The following is a 15,497-nucleotide window of genomic DNA, read 5'->3' as shown; positions in this document are numbered from 1 at the left end:
GTTTCCCAGAAATCCTGCTACACCCGCTGGAAGAGGCGCTGAGGCGGGCCACCGGCAGAGTGTTTGTGTTAAAAAATGTTAAAACTTTACAGAAAATATGAAAATATTTGTTATAGAAAGAACGTTTGTTTATACTTAGACACCAACCATCTTAAGAAAATGCTAACAGAGAAAAATACAATTAAAATAAACAATAATTGCACTAATCAGTCAGTGGATCTCAAAGCAAGCTTAACTAAATATTCTTTGGGTAAAAAACAAAAGTTTTTGTTATGTTAATATTTCATGTTTTTTTAGAAATGTTAACGTTTTGTTTAGTGTAGTTTAGTGCAGGATTATGATTAGCTGGTTGGGACTTTTCCAAGTGAATATCAAGGTTTCCCCCAGAAAACTTGCTAGGCCCGGTGGTTGGGTTGCGAGGGCAGTCATTTATCCAGCAGCTCGTCGTGTTTTTGAGTTAAAAATGTTTTAAGTTGACAGGAAATTTGAAAAAAATCACTTAATAATTAGGTAATATTGAAAGATTGTAAGATTAATACCTGAACACCAACTGTAAAGTCTTACAAGATGCAAATATTTTAAAAAGACTTAAATAAATAAGCAATGCTTATCCTGGTGGGGGCACAAGTAAAGCCTGGTGACCCGCCAGGCTTATAATACACTGGGGGAAATCCTGAACGCAGTATTTACAAGGAATACTCCAGAACCTGTCTGAGAAAAGCCTGAAAGATGTTAAAGGAAGTCTCATTAGCAGAATGTAGAAATAGTTTTGTATATTTTTGTAGTAGAAACAAAGCTTCTGTAACGGACATGTCAAAATGAAAACGTCACATCAGAAGACTTGTTATCTTACTCTTGTTTAGTGTTTCTGAACACAAATAAACACAAAACCTGTTGAAAATTAGCTCAGAGTTGGTAGCTTGAAAATGACAGGCTAACGGTCGTCCAGTGTGTCTGTAGACGTGTGACTTCCTGTCTCTGTTCCTCAGACGTCCACACGGAGGCGGTCCAGGCCGTGTTGGCGCGACACGTAGAGAGGAAGATGGCAGTGCCCATGCCTTCCAAACGGCGCTCCCTGGTGGTCCAGACCTCCATGGACGCTTACACGCCTCCAGGTGACAACGCACAAACAAAACCTGCTCCCTACACCAGGTCACCTGCCAGGCAGACTCAGGGTTTTTCTCTGATCTACCTCACTGAGATGCTAACGTTAGCTGTGATGCTAGCAGCTCACATTGATTGAGTTGCGTCTCCTGACTCCACCAGAGAAGCAGCTCTGTGCTCAGACAGGATTCTCTGGTTTCTCAGACGGCTCTGACAGAGGAACGCTCATCCCACCCAAACTGCAACCAGGCACATTCTCTGTGGCGTGTTAAACCCACGGAGGGATTTACAGAAAACCGGCCGCAGGAAGCTGTTAAAACTGAACCCCGTCACCTTCTGCAGCATTTCTGCTGAGAGACGGTCCAGAAAACGGACAGCGCAGCTGACCTTTACCTCACACAGCAGCTCATTAGATCAACCATAACCACAGTTGATGGAATAATTTTGGTGTTAACTGAGTCTTAATGAAGGAAATATAATAAGTTTGTTCCTTTGTAATTTGCTTCTTAACCTTTGAGCACATGGCTAAGTGGAGCTGACGTGTCCCTGAACGCATCATGTCGTGTTTTTCCACCGTTCTGACAACACTTCGTTAAATGTCTGCACACAGCGGCTCGCCGGCCTGATCGGCTGCTCTCACAATTATCTGCTGTTCAGAGGAGGAAATTCAGCCGCTTGAAGCATGTTGGACCCAAATTGGTTCTTGTGGCTGTTTCACTGACAAGCCACAAGATCTGATTCACTAATTACTGACATTTGGTGTCTCTGAGCTTCTGAGCTTTTTGCCTCAGTCACTGAAAGGTCACAGTACTGCAGCAGCGAATTTATCCTATTGGAAATATTTTTCTTTCTGGACGTTTGCATTAATAATCTCCATAGTTTAGATAGTTATGAGTTAATTTCTTGTTTGGAAGCTCAAATGTTTTGTTTTCTGGCCCTAAACTGGTTGGTGTGGAGAGATGTGAATTTTAATCAAACCAAAAATCGAATTCTGGTCCGCCTACAAACCTCTGTCTGTTTGGTTGAAGTGAACTCTGGTGCGGTTTGAAGGCTTATATGAACAAAAAGCAGAGTGGAGACCGCTCCAAAAGCAGGAAGCAAACGACAGCGCACAGCATTCTGTAGTGATGGGTCAACGCATGCGTCAAGCCCTCAGACCAAACCCTGTGTCGGTGCGCGTTTCAGTAAGTCACATGACCGATACAGGAACTGTTTCAAAATGACATTAACGCGCCAAACTGTGTTTATAAGGAAGCCAATCTGTCAAAAGCATTGGCCAAACGAATTCTTGATCTTTTACGGAACAGCATCAGCTATGGAGCAGCTTCAGAGGAAAGGGACCATTCTGATCTTATATCGGAAAATAAATGGGTTTTCATTTTGTTGTTCATCTGGGCAATAGTTAAAATATTTAACAGAACTGGAAGTGAAAATATGATGAGGGCCAGACTTAGTTGAGCCTTTTGGGAGAAAACACTTAGAAAAGCAACTCAGGCTCACTGTAAGGTGGGAGATCTGTGATGCTGTGGGCCTGTCAATAAATCTACTCAAATTACAGGTTTGGATTTTTATTGCTGCTTTAATAAATGATTTTATTCTTGTACATATTTATCAGGGATGTGAAGCATTAGGCCAGCAGGAACATTATGTTTCATTTCCTGGGAACTGCCATCAGGAATATTTTGTTGTTTCTCATGAAGTTCGGCAGGAATGGAGGGATTTTCACCTCCGTTTCTAACGCTTCATGGTCCCGCCTGCTCTGGAACATTCAGCCTGTCCTAAAACAAAAAGTCTCAGCTGCTTCGATCCAAGCACAAAAACGAAAATCCAAGAAAAAACAGAACCAGAGGAACCTAAAACAGCACCTAGCAGCAAATCAATACCAGATTGTTCTTCCTCCTCAGACACTCGGCTGCAGCAGAACTAAACCCAAAAACATGTCAAATTTAACACCACATTTGAAAACAATCATCCATTCTTTGTAGCAATTTGTATTAATTAACTACAGTTTTAATGGGTGAAAAAATTTTATAGCTTTTTTAAAAATTTTCTGGCCGGAACCTTTGTATTCACGTTTCTGGTACACCTGTTTATCTGATGCACAAGCAACATTCAAACAGCCGCAACGGACAACAGCATATATATATATATATATATATATATATATATATATATATATATATATATATATATATATATATATATATATATATATATATATATATATGCTAAAAAATTATTGACTTATTTAATCATTTTGCAGCAAAAAGTGTTTTTGAATTTAAAATGTTGCTTTTTTGTTGCAATATTACTTTTGATTAAAATGTAATTAATTGCAGTTCTGCAGTTAATTCAACTAAACAATTGAACTGAGTTCCATCTCTAGTTTTTAATTTCATTTTTAGATTCATAATAACTGGAATGTTGTATTTGATGTATTTTTACATTGGCTTGTTTTATAATTGGTTGCTGTATTATTACATTAACAAATAAAAACACTGTATTTTTGTGTTTTTTTTATGGTATTAAGCACTTTGATCTGGCTTGTTGCTATAAAAATAAAATTGACTGAGCAGGTGAAGGAGTTTTTCCTTCCTAATCTTTTCCTGTCATGTTGAATGTTTCTGTTTCTTTGGTATTTGTGTAAAGTAACATGTTCCCGTGACTCCAGGCCTGTCGCCGCTGTGCTCTGACTCGTCGTCGGGCTCGGAGGAGGAGGCTGGGCCGGGCGACGACATGACGGGCATGGAGCACTGGATGAGCCGGCCCTCCCAGCTCGGCCCCGCCCACCTGGGCTCCACCTCCTCGTCGTCCTCGTCCACGCAGAGCGGAGGCAGCGGGAACGCCGGGCGGCTGGCCGACTCGCTGGCACACACGCACATCGCGCACCTGGCTCACCTGGGCCACCCTCACCTGGGCCAGCCGCACCACCAGCTGTCACAGTCGCATCATGGTGAGAACGTTGGCCTGTGACCGGCTGAAACGCCATGAAAGCCTAAAACTTAAACATATATGTGTAAAAAGCAGTATATTTCCAGCAAAATTAAACTCAGAAATTTTTAGATTAATCTCAGAAATTTTCTAGAAAAAACTTGGACATTTCTGAGTTTCAAAAATCTATTTTTTTTTTTACTTTTATCCTTTTATCCAAGGTTTATCTTTTAAGTTTTTGGGTGGAAATGTACATATTTTTTCTGTCTGCAACAGCCCTAATTCTCACAATCTTACTATTCAGTAAGATGGAAGATAAATTTCTTTTATTTATATTTTCATTAATCATCAACTCAAATTCTTTCTTTTCTTTGGCTTTGTTTGGTTAAAACTCATTGAAAAAGCAAAAATTAAAACGGTTTTAATCAAAAGACATAAAATAAAATAAAGAAAATTTTGGATAATAATGAGTATTCATTACGACAGTGTCTTTAGTCAGAGGCTTCTAGGGAACCGCTGTAATACAGACTGCTACAGGAGTTCCTTCCTGCCATCAGCTTCTAAAATAACCATCTGAAGAACCTTCAGTAATGAGTTCCAACCTTTCATTTAATCAATAAAGTATTTTAACCTGGATTTTAGGGTGACTAAAGCTCCATGTCGCAGGATTTGTTCCTGTAGCGTCTCGTGTTCTGACCCGGTTCTGACGCCGCGCTGTGTTTCTGCAGGAATCGGCCACCTGTCTCTGAAGAGGAAGGGTGCTCTGAGCGTGGCGGAGAACGGCGGCTCTCTGCGGCGGAGCTGTGAGTTTGGATCGGACATGCTGTGGCCGCCGCCTCTGGAGTCAGAGGGTAAGTCCAGACCGGGAACCGAGAGCCCAAATCCGGCTTATGGAATAATTCACACAAAAACAGATCCGAACTTCACAAAGATCAGACCTAAATTTAGTTTGTTTGGTAACTCTTTATTTGACGGGGTGTGCATAAGGCTGGCATGACACTGTCACAAACATGAAGGAGTCTTTATGAATGTCTATTACTGTTGTCATGAAGGGTCATTCGGTAAATAATGACACTTTTAAGGCAAAGTTGCTCTAAACCAGGGGTGTCAAACTCAATTTCACTGAGGGCCACTTCAGCATATTGGCCCCCCTCAACGGGCCACATTGACAATCAGGAGTGCATCCCTGCTAAAACACCCCAGAAAAAAGGTTGACTTCCCTCATTCAGTTCTGTAGAGGCTTATAATGAGTCAATGGTCCAGGTGTGTTAGAGAAGGAACCATCTAAAGCTGCAGGTGGTAGCTCTGGAAAACTAGACTTGGGTAGCCCTAGCATAAATGTATAAAAATACAATGTTAAAAATAAATTTAACATCACCTCATATTGTTGTAACTGATTTTATGTATTGAAGTTTTAAATATTACATTTGAGTTTCCATGGCCTATAAAATGCTGGGGGGGCCACATGTGGCCCGTGGGCCTTGAGTTTGACATGTGCATTATGCCATAGAACTGCCAATTGGTAATTGAAGTAAAGTATCTTCGATTTCAAAGAAGCCGACATTGAAGTCGATTGGCAAATGAACCATCACCAAAGAGGAAGGCTCTTGTTGTCTCACTGCACCCCAAGAGATGCATAACCTACAAAAACCGTTTCTGTCTGGTTTCGAACCAGAGACCTTTTGCGTGTAAAGCAATCGTGATAACCTCTACACTACAGGAACTGAACTTGTCTGCTTTGTTTCAGTTTGAGGTTCCAAAGTTGATGATGTGAGATGCAACGCATGAAAATGTCAACTGAGGCTTGCACTCAGATGCCTGGATTCAGAGTACAGACCATGACACCACAGACCCTTGCTGGCCTTTAGTAAACACCTGTGATGAATAGAATAAATCTGTTTCTGTCTGGTTTCGAACCAGAGACCTTTTGCGTGTAAAGCAAACATGATAACCACTACACTACAGAAACTCATGCTGTTTCCACTGTTCCTGGTAGATGATCCACATTTTGTTAGAGACTAATGTCAACGATGGGAATGGAACAATGTCACAGATCCTCTCGGAGAGCACAGTAACTTGAACAAACTGCCAAACTTGTGCCTAATTTCACATTACAGTCCATAAACTAAGCCTGGGATCAAAAAATTGTATTGAAGATGTCATTAGCAGAGACAAATGGTTCTACAGAGACTTGGCTAAATGGCTATAAAATAAAATCAATACTTACAAATAAAAGATGGTTCAAAAATACAATTAACACATTAAAATAAAAAATATCTGTGAAATACAATCAACACTTGAAAATTAAAAATGGTTCAAAAATAATATCAACACTTCAAAATAAATAATGGTTCAAAAATACAATCAACACTTAAAAATACAAAATCTCTGGAAAATAAAATATTATGTATGTTGTTTTGAAAAACATTAGAATATAAGCACTTTTATCAAATCTTCATTGTGGTGAGATCATGTAAGTTCTTCTTAAATCCACGGAAACTCAGCAGTTTGTAAGGTAGGTGAGTTAGCTCAGCAGGTTAGAGCACGGTGCTGGCAATGCTGAGGTCATCAGTTCAAACCCCATATGGGGCAATTCATGTGTGTAAGGTCCTTCAGACAATCAACACTTCAAAATAAATAAGGGTTCAAAAATAAAATCTACACTCTACAATAAACAAGGTTTCAAAAATAAAATCAACACTTCAAAATAAACAAGGTTTCAAAAATAAAATCTACACTCTACAATAAACAAGGTTTCAAAAATACAATCAACACTTCAAAATAAATAAGGTTTCAAAAATAAAATCTACACTTTACATATAAATAAGGGTTCAAAAATACAATCAACACTTAAAAATAAAATATTATGTATGTTGTTTTGAAAAACATTAGAATATAAGCACTTTTATCAAATCTTCATTGTGGTGAGATCATGTAAGTTCTTCTTAAATCCATGGAAACTCAACAGTTTGTAAGGTAGGTGAGTTAGCTCAGCAGGTTAGAGCACGGTGCTGGCAATGCTGAGGTCGTCAGTTCAAACCCCGTATGGGGCAATTCATGTGTGTAAGGTCTTTCAGACAATCAACACTTCAAAATAAATAAGGTTTCAAAAATAAAATCTACACTTTACATATAAATAAGGGTTCAAAAATACAATCAACACTTAAAAATAAAATATTATGTATGTTGTTTTGAAAAACATTAGAATATAAGCACTTTTATCAAATCTTCATTGTGGTGAGATCATGTAAGTTCTTCTTAAATCCATGGAAACTCAACAGTTTGTAAGGTAGGTGAGTTAGCTCAGCAGGTTAGAGCACGGTGCTGGCAATGCTGAGGTCGTCAGTTCAAACCCCATATGGGGCAATTCATGTGTGTAAGGTCTTTCAGACAATCAACACTTCAAAATAAATAAGGGTTCAAAAATAAAATCTACACTCTACAATAAACAAGGTTTCAAAAATAAAATCAACACTTCAAAATAAACAAGGTTTCAAAAATAAAATCTACACTCTACAATAAACAAGGTTTCAAAAATACAATCAACACTTCAAAATAAATAAGGTTTCAAAAATAAAATCTACACTTTACATATAAATAAGGGTTCAAAAATACAATCAACACTTAAAAATAAAATATTATGTATGTTGTTTTGAAAAACATTAGAATATAAGCACTTTTATCAAATCTTCATTGTGGTGAGATCATGTAAGTTCTTCTTAAATCCATGGAAACTCAACAGTTTGTAAGGTAGGTGAGTTAGCTCAGCAGGTTAGAGCACAGTGCTGGCAATGCTGAGGTCGTCAGTTCAAACCCCGTATGGGGCAATTCATGTGTGTAAGGTCTTTCAGACAATCAACACTTCAAAATAAATAAGGTTTCAAAAATAAAATCTACACTTTACATATAAATAAGGGTTCAAAAATACAATCAACACTTAAAAATAAAATATTATGTATGTTGTTTTGAAAAACATTAGAATATAAGCACTTTTATCAAATCTTCATTGTGGTGAGATCATGTAAGTTCTTCTTAAATCCATGGAAACTCAACTGTTTGTAAGGTAGGTGAGTTAGCTCAGCAGGTTAGAGCACGGTGCTGGCAATGCTGAGGTCGTCAGTTCAAACCCCGTATGGGGCAATTCATGTGTGTAAGGTCTTTCAGACAATCAACACTTCAAAATAAATAAGGGTTCAAAAATAAAATCTACACTCTACAATAAACAAGGTTTCAAAAATAAAATCAACACTTCAAAATAAACAAGGTTTCAAAAATAAAATCTACACTTTACATATAAATAAGGGTTCAAAAATACAATCAACACTTAAAAATAAAATATTATGTATGTTGTTTTGAAAAACATTAGAATATAAGCACTTTTATCAAATCTTCATTGTGGTGAGATCATGTAAGTTCTTCTTAAATCCATGGAAACTCAACAGTTTGTAAGGTAGGTGAGTTAGCTCAGCAGGTTAGAGCACGGTGCTGGCAATGCTGAGGTCGTCAGTTCAAACCCCATATGGGGCAATTCATGTGTGTAAGGTCTTTCAGACAATTAACACTTCAAAATAAATAAGGGTTCAAAAATAAAATCTACACTTTACATATAAATAAGGGTTCAAAAATACAATCAACACTTAAAAATAAAATATTATGTATGTTGTTTTGAAAAACATTAGAATATAAGCACTTTTATCAAATCTTCATTGTGGTGAGATCATGTAAGTTCTTCTTAAATCCATGGAAACTCAACAGTTTGTAAGGTAGGTGAGTTAGCTCAGCAGGTTAGAGCACGGTGCTGGCAATGCTGAGGTCGTCAGTTCAAACCCCGTATGGGGCAATTCATGTGTGTAAGGTCTTTCAGACAATTAACACTTCAAAATAAATAAGGGTTCAAAAATAAAATCTACACTCTACAATAAACAAGGTTTCAAAAATACAATCAACACTTCAAAATAAATAAGGTTCCAAAAATAAAATCTACACTTTACATATAAATAAGGGTTCAAAAATACAATCAACACTTAAAAATAAAATATTATGTATGTTGTTTTGAAAAACATTAGAATATAAGCACTTTTATCAAATCATTGTGGTAAGATCATGTAAGTTCTTCTTAAATCCATAGAAACTCAACAGTTTGCAAGGTAGGTGAGTTAGCTCAGCAGGTTAGAGCACCATGCTGGTAATGCTGAGGTCATCAGTTCAAACCCCATATGGGGCTATTCATGTGCAAGGTCTTTCAGACAATCAACACTTCAAAATAAAATAAACATTTTACAATTTAAAAAAATGGTTCAAAAATAAAATCAACAGTTCAAAATGTATAATGTTAACTGTTTCTGTCTGTTCAGTCCATAAACTAAGCCTGGGATCAAAAGATGTATTGAAGATGTCATTAGCAGAGACAAATGGTTCTACAGAGTCATGGCTAAAAAATAAAATAAATACTTACAAATAAAAAAGGGTTAGGAAGTGCATTACAAACCTTTGGTTGAAACGGCGCGTTAAATTCAAGTCTCCATTACAGAGCAGAGAAAACTAAAGAGAATGCAACGTTGTGTTAATCCATTTAAGGAGCCGGCAGTTTATCTTGAGGAAATAAATCACGATGCAAAAGTTAACATGCGCAGTCCGCTGCTCAACCACTGCGGACTGCGAAGAATTAGAAACCGCTGGGAGAAACTCATCCAGCGGCTTTAACAAATGGAGCCTTCTGAGTTCACGTTACCCAGGAGAGTGGCGCTCTGGAGGAGCTGCAGACGTAACATCTGTCCGTTTGGGAGAAGGGAAACCACGCAAAATAAAAAAATTAAAAAAATAATAATCCTGGTAAAAGCGCACACCGGACCGCTCAGGGTAAAACACTCACAGAGTTCAGTTAAATGTAGATGCATTGATCTGCTTAATCTGTGATGGGATCTGGATTCACGGTGAATATTAACTAAACCGCATAAAATGCGACTAATTAGCCGATGTTAATATGATTGTAATTTCACGGATAAAAATAGTACATGACCGATTTTTTTATGTTGTCGGTCAAGATAATGGATAACAAAAAAGTCTAGCGCCACCTGCCGCCCTGACACCAACTCACACATCTTCATTCATAGTCTTACTTGTAAATCGATTTTTCTTTTCTTGGACGTTTTCATGTTAGCTTGTCGATGTCTCAGTTTTATTCGCTGGGAAAATCAATAAGCAGCTTGAGGTGACTCTGCTGCTCTCTAGTGGCGAGAAGCCGCAATGTTGGCTGGTAACAATCGGAATGCATTATGGGAGATGTAGTTTGTAGTCAATTCGTGCTCAAAACCTATTTTAACTCAATCATCGGCCTATAAAATGCTGGGGCGGGCCACATAAAATGACATGGCGGGCCACATATGGCCCGCGGGCCTTGAGTTTGACACATGTGCTCTAAAAGCTGCCTTGAAAGTCCATTAAAGTGGGAAAAGTGAATGATCCCTGCTGAATATGGACGAATTTATGATGATCTGATAACTTTATCAGTTTTTTATAGATGGAACTAGATTATGTGACAATGTTTGGAGAAGCTGCTCGCCTCATATCAGTGTTTACATGATCAAAACGCTGAGTCATGAAACGGCAGACTGCTGAGCGCGGCAGGATGTGACACAAAGTGACAGTCAGACGGGTCTAATAGAGCGTAGCGCCAACAGGAAGTGGCACTGACTGACTGCTTCCTGTCCGTCCTCCTGCAGAGAACCACTCGGCGCCGCCGGACGTGACGGGATACTCGTCGGACTCGTCCCACTCCCACACTGAGCGGCACCACATGTCCAACATGGGCACCATCGCCAGGAGCACGCAGAAGTATGGCAACGCCGAGCGCATGGAGACCGGTGACGGTGAGCAGGGGGCGGGGCCAACACAACCAGCAGATCTATAAACAGGAAGTGGGAGGCGGGGCCAACACAACCAGCAGATCTATAAACAGGAAGTGGGGGCGGGGCCAACACAACCAGCAGATCTGTAAACAGGAAGTGGGGGTGGGGCCAACACAACCAGCAGATCTGTAAACAGGAAGTGGGGGTGGGGCCAACACAACCAGCAAATCTGTAAACAGGAAGTGGGGGCGGGGCTAACACAACCAGCTGATCTCTAAACAGGCTTTTTTTTTCTGGCTTTTTTTATTTTATTTATTTATTTATTTATTTATTTATTTTTATGGCTGTGTTTTCCAGCCATTTTGTTTCTATTTGTGTTTTTTGGTCATTTTGTTTTCGGCTGGGTTTTTTGGCCGTTATGTTTCTGTTTGTGTTTTTTGGCCGTTTTGTTTCTGTTTGTGTTTTTTGGTCATTTTGTTTTCGGCTGGGTTTTTTGGCCGTTATGTTTCTGTTTGTGTTTTTTGGCCGTTTTGTTTCTGTTTGTGTTTTTTGGTCATTTTGTTTTCGGCTGGGTTTTTTGGCCGTTATGTTTCTGTTTGTGTTTTTTGGCCGTTTTGTTTCTGTTTGTGTTTTTTGGTCATTTTATTTCCAGCTCTGTTTTTTGGCCGTTTTGTTTCTGTTTGTGTTTTTTGGTCATTTTATTTCCAGCTCTGTTTTTTGGCCGTTTTGTTTCTGTTTGTGTTTTTTGGCCGTTTTGTTTCCAGCTGTGTTTTCCAGCCGTTTTCAGCCTGCTGTCTCTGCTGGGATTCTTCCAGGCGTTCCAGTCAGCAGTCGGGTGTCGGCTAAGATCCAGCAGCTCGTCAACACGCTGAAGCAGCCCCGCAGGCCGCCGCTGCGCGAGTTCTTCGTCGATGACTTCGATGAGCTTCTGGAGGGTTAGACGCCGCCGTCATGTCTGCATCACTTCCTGTCTGTCGGTCCTCACTCACATCTTACTCTTGGTTCAGCAGCAGCACACATGCTTCGTTTTCCACAGGAGTTATTACTAAAAAACGTCTAATTTTATTCCTGACTTCTAACTCTTCCTGACAGAATCCAGACTGACGGAGTTTAGTCAGCTGCATTCACTCTCCAGCTCCACGTTGACATGAAGTTAGCACTTTGTTTTCTGTTCATGCCGAGTCGTGATTCTTAAACCTCTGCACGGTTTTCTAAGAGTTTCCGTGGTGAATAGTTGCCATGGAAACTGAAACCACCCCATAGTTTAGAGTTATGTCACCACCAGAACCTTAAAGACACGGCTGCAGATGAAAATGAAAATATGGACAAATCTAATTCCTTCCTTAGTTCCTTACTAACTTCCTTCCTCATTCCACTTCTTAGACTTCTTAGTTCCTTTTGTATCCTTTTTTCTGTTTCCTTTTTATCATTCCTTTCCTTCCATGTTTCCTTCCTTCTTTCTTCCGTGTCCTTTTTTCCTGTCCTTTGTTCTTGTGTTTTTTCTTCTGTCCCTTTGTCTTTTCTTCTTTGTGTCCTTAATCCCTTCATTCGTTCCTTGTGCACTTCTTTCTGTCCTTGCTTCTTCCTCCTCCACTCCTTCCCTTCCTTGTCTCCTTGTTTCATTTCCTTTCTTGTGTCCTTTCTTCATTGCTTTTCTGGTTCATTTTTCTCTGTACTTCCTCTTCCCCTTCTCTCCTTTTCTTTTTTCTGTCTTTTTTTATTTGTTTTTTTCTTCATCTACTTCCTTGTTTCCTTCCTTGCTCCCTTATGCAGACCCTCCTTCCTCTTTTTCTCTTCCATCCTTCCTTCCTTGTTTCCTTTAATACTTCCTACTTTCTGACTTTTAAAGTTTTCTCACTGTAGAAGTTCATAATGAACTTTAATGTTTTACATTTTAAACAAACATGAAGGGAATCCTGTTGGTTTGGCAATAAAAATCCCAACATTCTGGCAGAACGGTGACGGCTCATAAAGTTTCACTGATGGTTGATATTATTTTTTATATCTTCCTGGGGAATTTTCTGGTTTGTTAATTTCCTTCTAAAAATCCACATTGAAATGCTTCTCTATGCAGATAATGAGGGTCAGAAAGCCGTAGATGGAGAGTAAATGTTTACAGAACATCTGAGATGAAGATGACCTTTGACCTGTGCCACTCTGAGGCTCGGTTTGCTCAGACTTCACCATCTGTCCTGCTGTCTGTTCATTTTCAGTCAGCAGTCATTTACTGTCTCTTCCAGTTACTCATTTGCACAAGAAGAATCCGAATACATGAAGCAATTATACAAATTAATCAATTATTGAAACAACCATCAACCAGTTTAGTAATTGATTAAACGGATGGAAATGGATGAAATATCCAGAGGGGCTGCACAGTGGCGCAGCTGGTAGCTCTGTTGCCTTGCAGCATGAAGGTTCTGGGTTTGATTGATTGGAGTTTGCATGTTCTCCTTGTGCATGGTGGGTTAATTGGTTAATTGGTCTCTCTAAATTCTCCCTAGGTGTGAGTGTGTGTGTGCATGGTTGTGTGTGCTGTCTGTCTCTGTGTTGCCCTGCGACAGACTGGCGACCTGTCCAGGTGACCTGTCCAGGTGACCTGTCCAGGTGACCCCGCCTCTCGCCCGGAACATTAGCTAGAGAGGCAGCAGCACCTCTTGACCCCACTAGGGACAAGGGTGCACAGAAAATGGATGGATGGATGAAATGTCCAGATTCTAAAAAGGCTATTTGCTGAATATTAAGAGTAGATTTTGTACAAACAATCTATACATTTTAGATTTCAGAGAAGAAAAACCTTACTTTATCTTTAAATACGTTTTACGGAGCGTTTAATTTGTAAACCATGAATAATTTTTTTCCACTTCAAAATGATGCACTACTTTGTGTTATCAAATGAAATCCATTAAAGTCTGTGGTTGTAACCTGACAAAAGGAGGTGAATGCTTTTACACAGTCACAGTTTGATGGATTTTCTGCTCATGAACTTGTCCTGCAGCAGCAGGTGCAGCGTGTTCGGCCTCGCAGCTGCGTCGCCTCGTTGCCATCGGTTACTGCAGCCATGATGGTTTTGCAGCAGCGAACACACCACGAATTAAAACCATATGACGCTCAGAGCATCTCTCTGCTTCCCCTCCAGTCCAGCAGCCAGACCCCAACCAGCCGCGGCCGGAGGGGGCGGAGATGATGCCGGTGAGGGGGGAGCCGCTGGGCGTGGTCACTAACTGGCCCCCCTCCCTGGAGGCGGCGCTGCAGCGCTGGGGCACCATCTCCCCCAAAGCGCCCTGCCTCACCAGCCTGGACACGGCGGGGAAACCCCTCTACGTCCTCACATACGGTAAGCAGGCGTGGCTCTCACATGCACACTGCAAAGCATGACATCTACTGCAAGTACTGCAATATACCTGAAATAACACAAAATTAACTTACAACTAGCGGTGGACGTTTGTCATATTGTTTACCAACTATCATAAAAAAATCTCTCATTCTGAGAATTTTGATTAATCGTCGTCTTGATAAATTCCAGTTGAAGATATTTTATGTAACTTTTACAGAAATTTTTCATATTTGTTTAAACTGTCACCATGTGATGACAGTTTATTATATGTAAGACAGATAATCTGTGGGAAAAAAATCAATCTCCTCCACCTCCTGCCTGAGCTACTAATGCAGGCTGAAGACCCTGACCGAAAACAACCAATCAGAGTCAGGAGGCGGGTCTTATCGCTGACAATCATCTGCTAGATTTGCTAATGATGGTCTTATTATATTGGATGATCATATCATCCAACCCTACTTTCAAGTAACCTTTCAGCAAAGAATATGAGCTTGTTGTTGTTGTTGTTGTTGTTGTTGTTGTTGTTGTTTAGAGTCAATAATTCCTTAATGTTGATGAAAAGATGAAAAGTTCAAGTTCTCCAAACCTGGGTTTTGTTTTCTGACCAGACATCTTTAATTTGACTTCATGTGTCCAAATGTTGCAGCTGCAGCTGGTTGAACTTGATGATCATCAACTAATCAGGATCATTTAATCTTAAAAAATTGCATAAAGTGTCAAGGGTGTACTTACTTTCTCCTGTGGCTGAGCTTTTATCAGTCTGTTAGGAGCTGAATCATCTATAGAAACTGAATCAGTCGATGGCGGTTTCTTCCATTCAGACTTTTTGTAGTGTTTTTTCTCAAAGCGGAGACAAAGATTCTCACTCTGACTTCCTGTGGACCTTTTCCCACTCATGTTCCCTGTGCTGCCCCCTGCAGGGAAGCTGTGGTCGCGCAGCATCAAGCTGGCCTACAACATCCTCCACAAACTGGGCAGCAAGCAGGAGCCCATGGTGCGGCCGGGCGATCGGGTGAGTCACCTCCGACCCCTCACAGTTCCTCTTTCTGTCAAACGCCGTCTCCCTTCATGAATCAGCCGCTGATCAGACGTCATCTGACATACTGACTTCTATAAAAATACATCTGCGATCCGTTCAGCCAGACCGGCTCAATGTTCTGTTCCTAAGTAACACCGTCTGTAAGACAAGAAGTAAAGCAAATGTGAAACTGAGCGCAGACAGAAGCTCATCTGTTCAATCTGACTGAAAAAGACTTTTATTTATTAAATCATGAAATGCA

At 39.9% G+C, this 15,497-nt stretch overlaps 1 protein-coding gene and 1 non-coding gene across 2 annotated transcripts in view; one reads left to right on the top strand and one right to left on the bottom strand.

Moving 5' to 3' along the window:
* The first annotated feature begins 989 nt into the window (after positions 1–989).
* The window catches only part of LOC106909454 (disco-interacting protein 2 homolog C-like), a 36,939-nt gene continuing 22,431 nt past the window's right edge, over positions 990–15,497 (top strand). The window contains exons 1-7 of the mRNA XM_014975818.2: positions 990–1,115; positions 3,776–4,057; positions 4,764–4,886; positions 10,758–10,904; positions 11,699–11,818; positions 14,020–14,217; positions 15,138–15,229. Coding sequence (XP_014831304.2) covers positions 1,043–1,115; positions 3,776–4,057; positions 4,764–4,886; positions 10,758–10,904; positions 11,699–11,818; positions 14,020–14,217; positions 15,138–15,229 — 1,035 coding nt within the window. The 5' untranslated portion in view covers positions 990–1,042. The remainder of the gene's footprint in view (positions 1,116–3,775; positions 4,058–4,763; positions 4,887–10,757; positions 10,905–11,698; positions 11,819–14,019; positions 14,218–15,137; positions 15,230–15,497) is intronic.
* trnav-uac (transfer RNA valine (anticodon UAC)) lies at positions 5,932–6,004 on the bottom strand. The gene has a single exon. It is a non-coding gene; the product is annotated as a tRNA-Val (tRNA).

The sequence above is a fragment of the Poecilia mexicana genome, unplaced genomic scaffold, assembly GCF_051168715.1.
Source record: "Poecilia mexicana isolate PSO_F unplaced genomic scaffold, ASM5116871v1 scaffold_20, whole genome shotgun sequence".
Lineage (NCBI taxonomy): Eukaryota > Metazoa > Chordata > Actinopteri > Cyprinodontiformes > Poeciliidae > Poecilia > Poecilia mexicana.
Note: the sequence above shows the minus strand (reverse complement) of the source record. Positions and strands in the feature narration are given on the sequence as shown.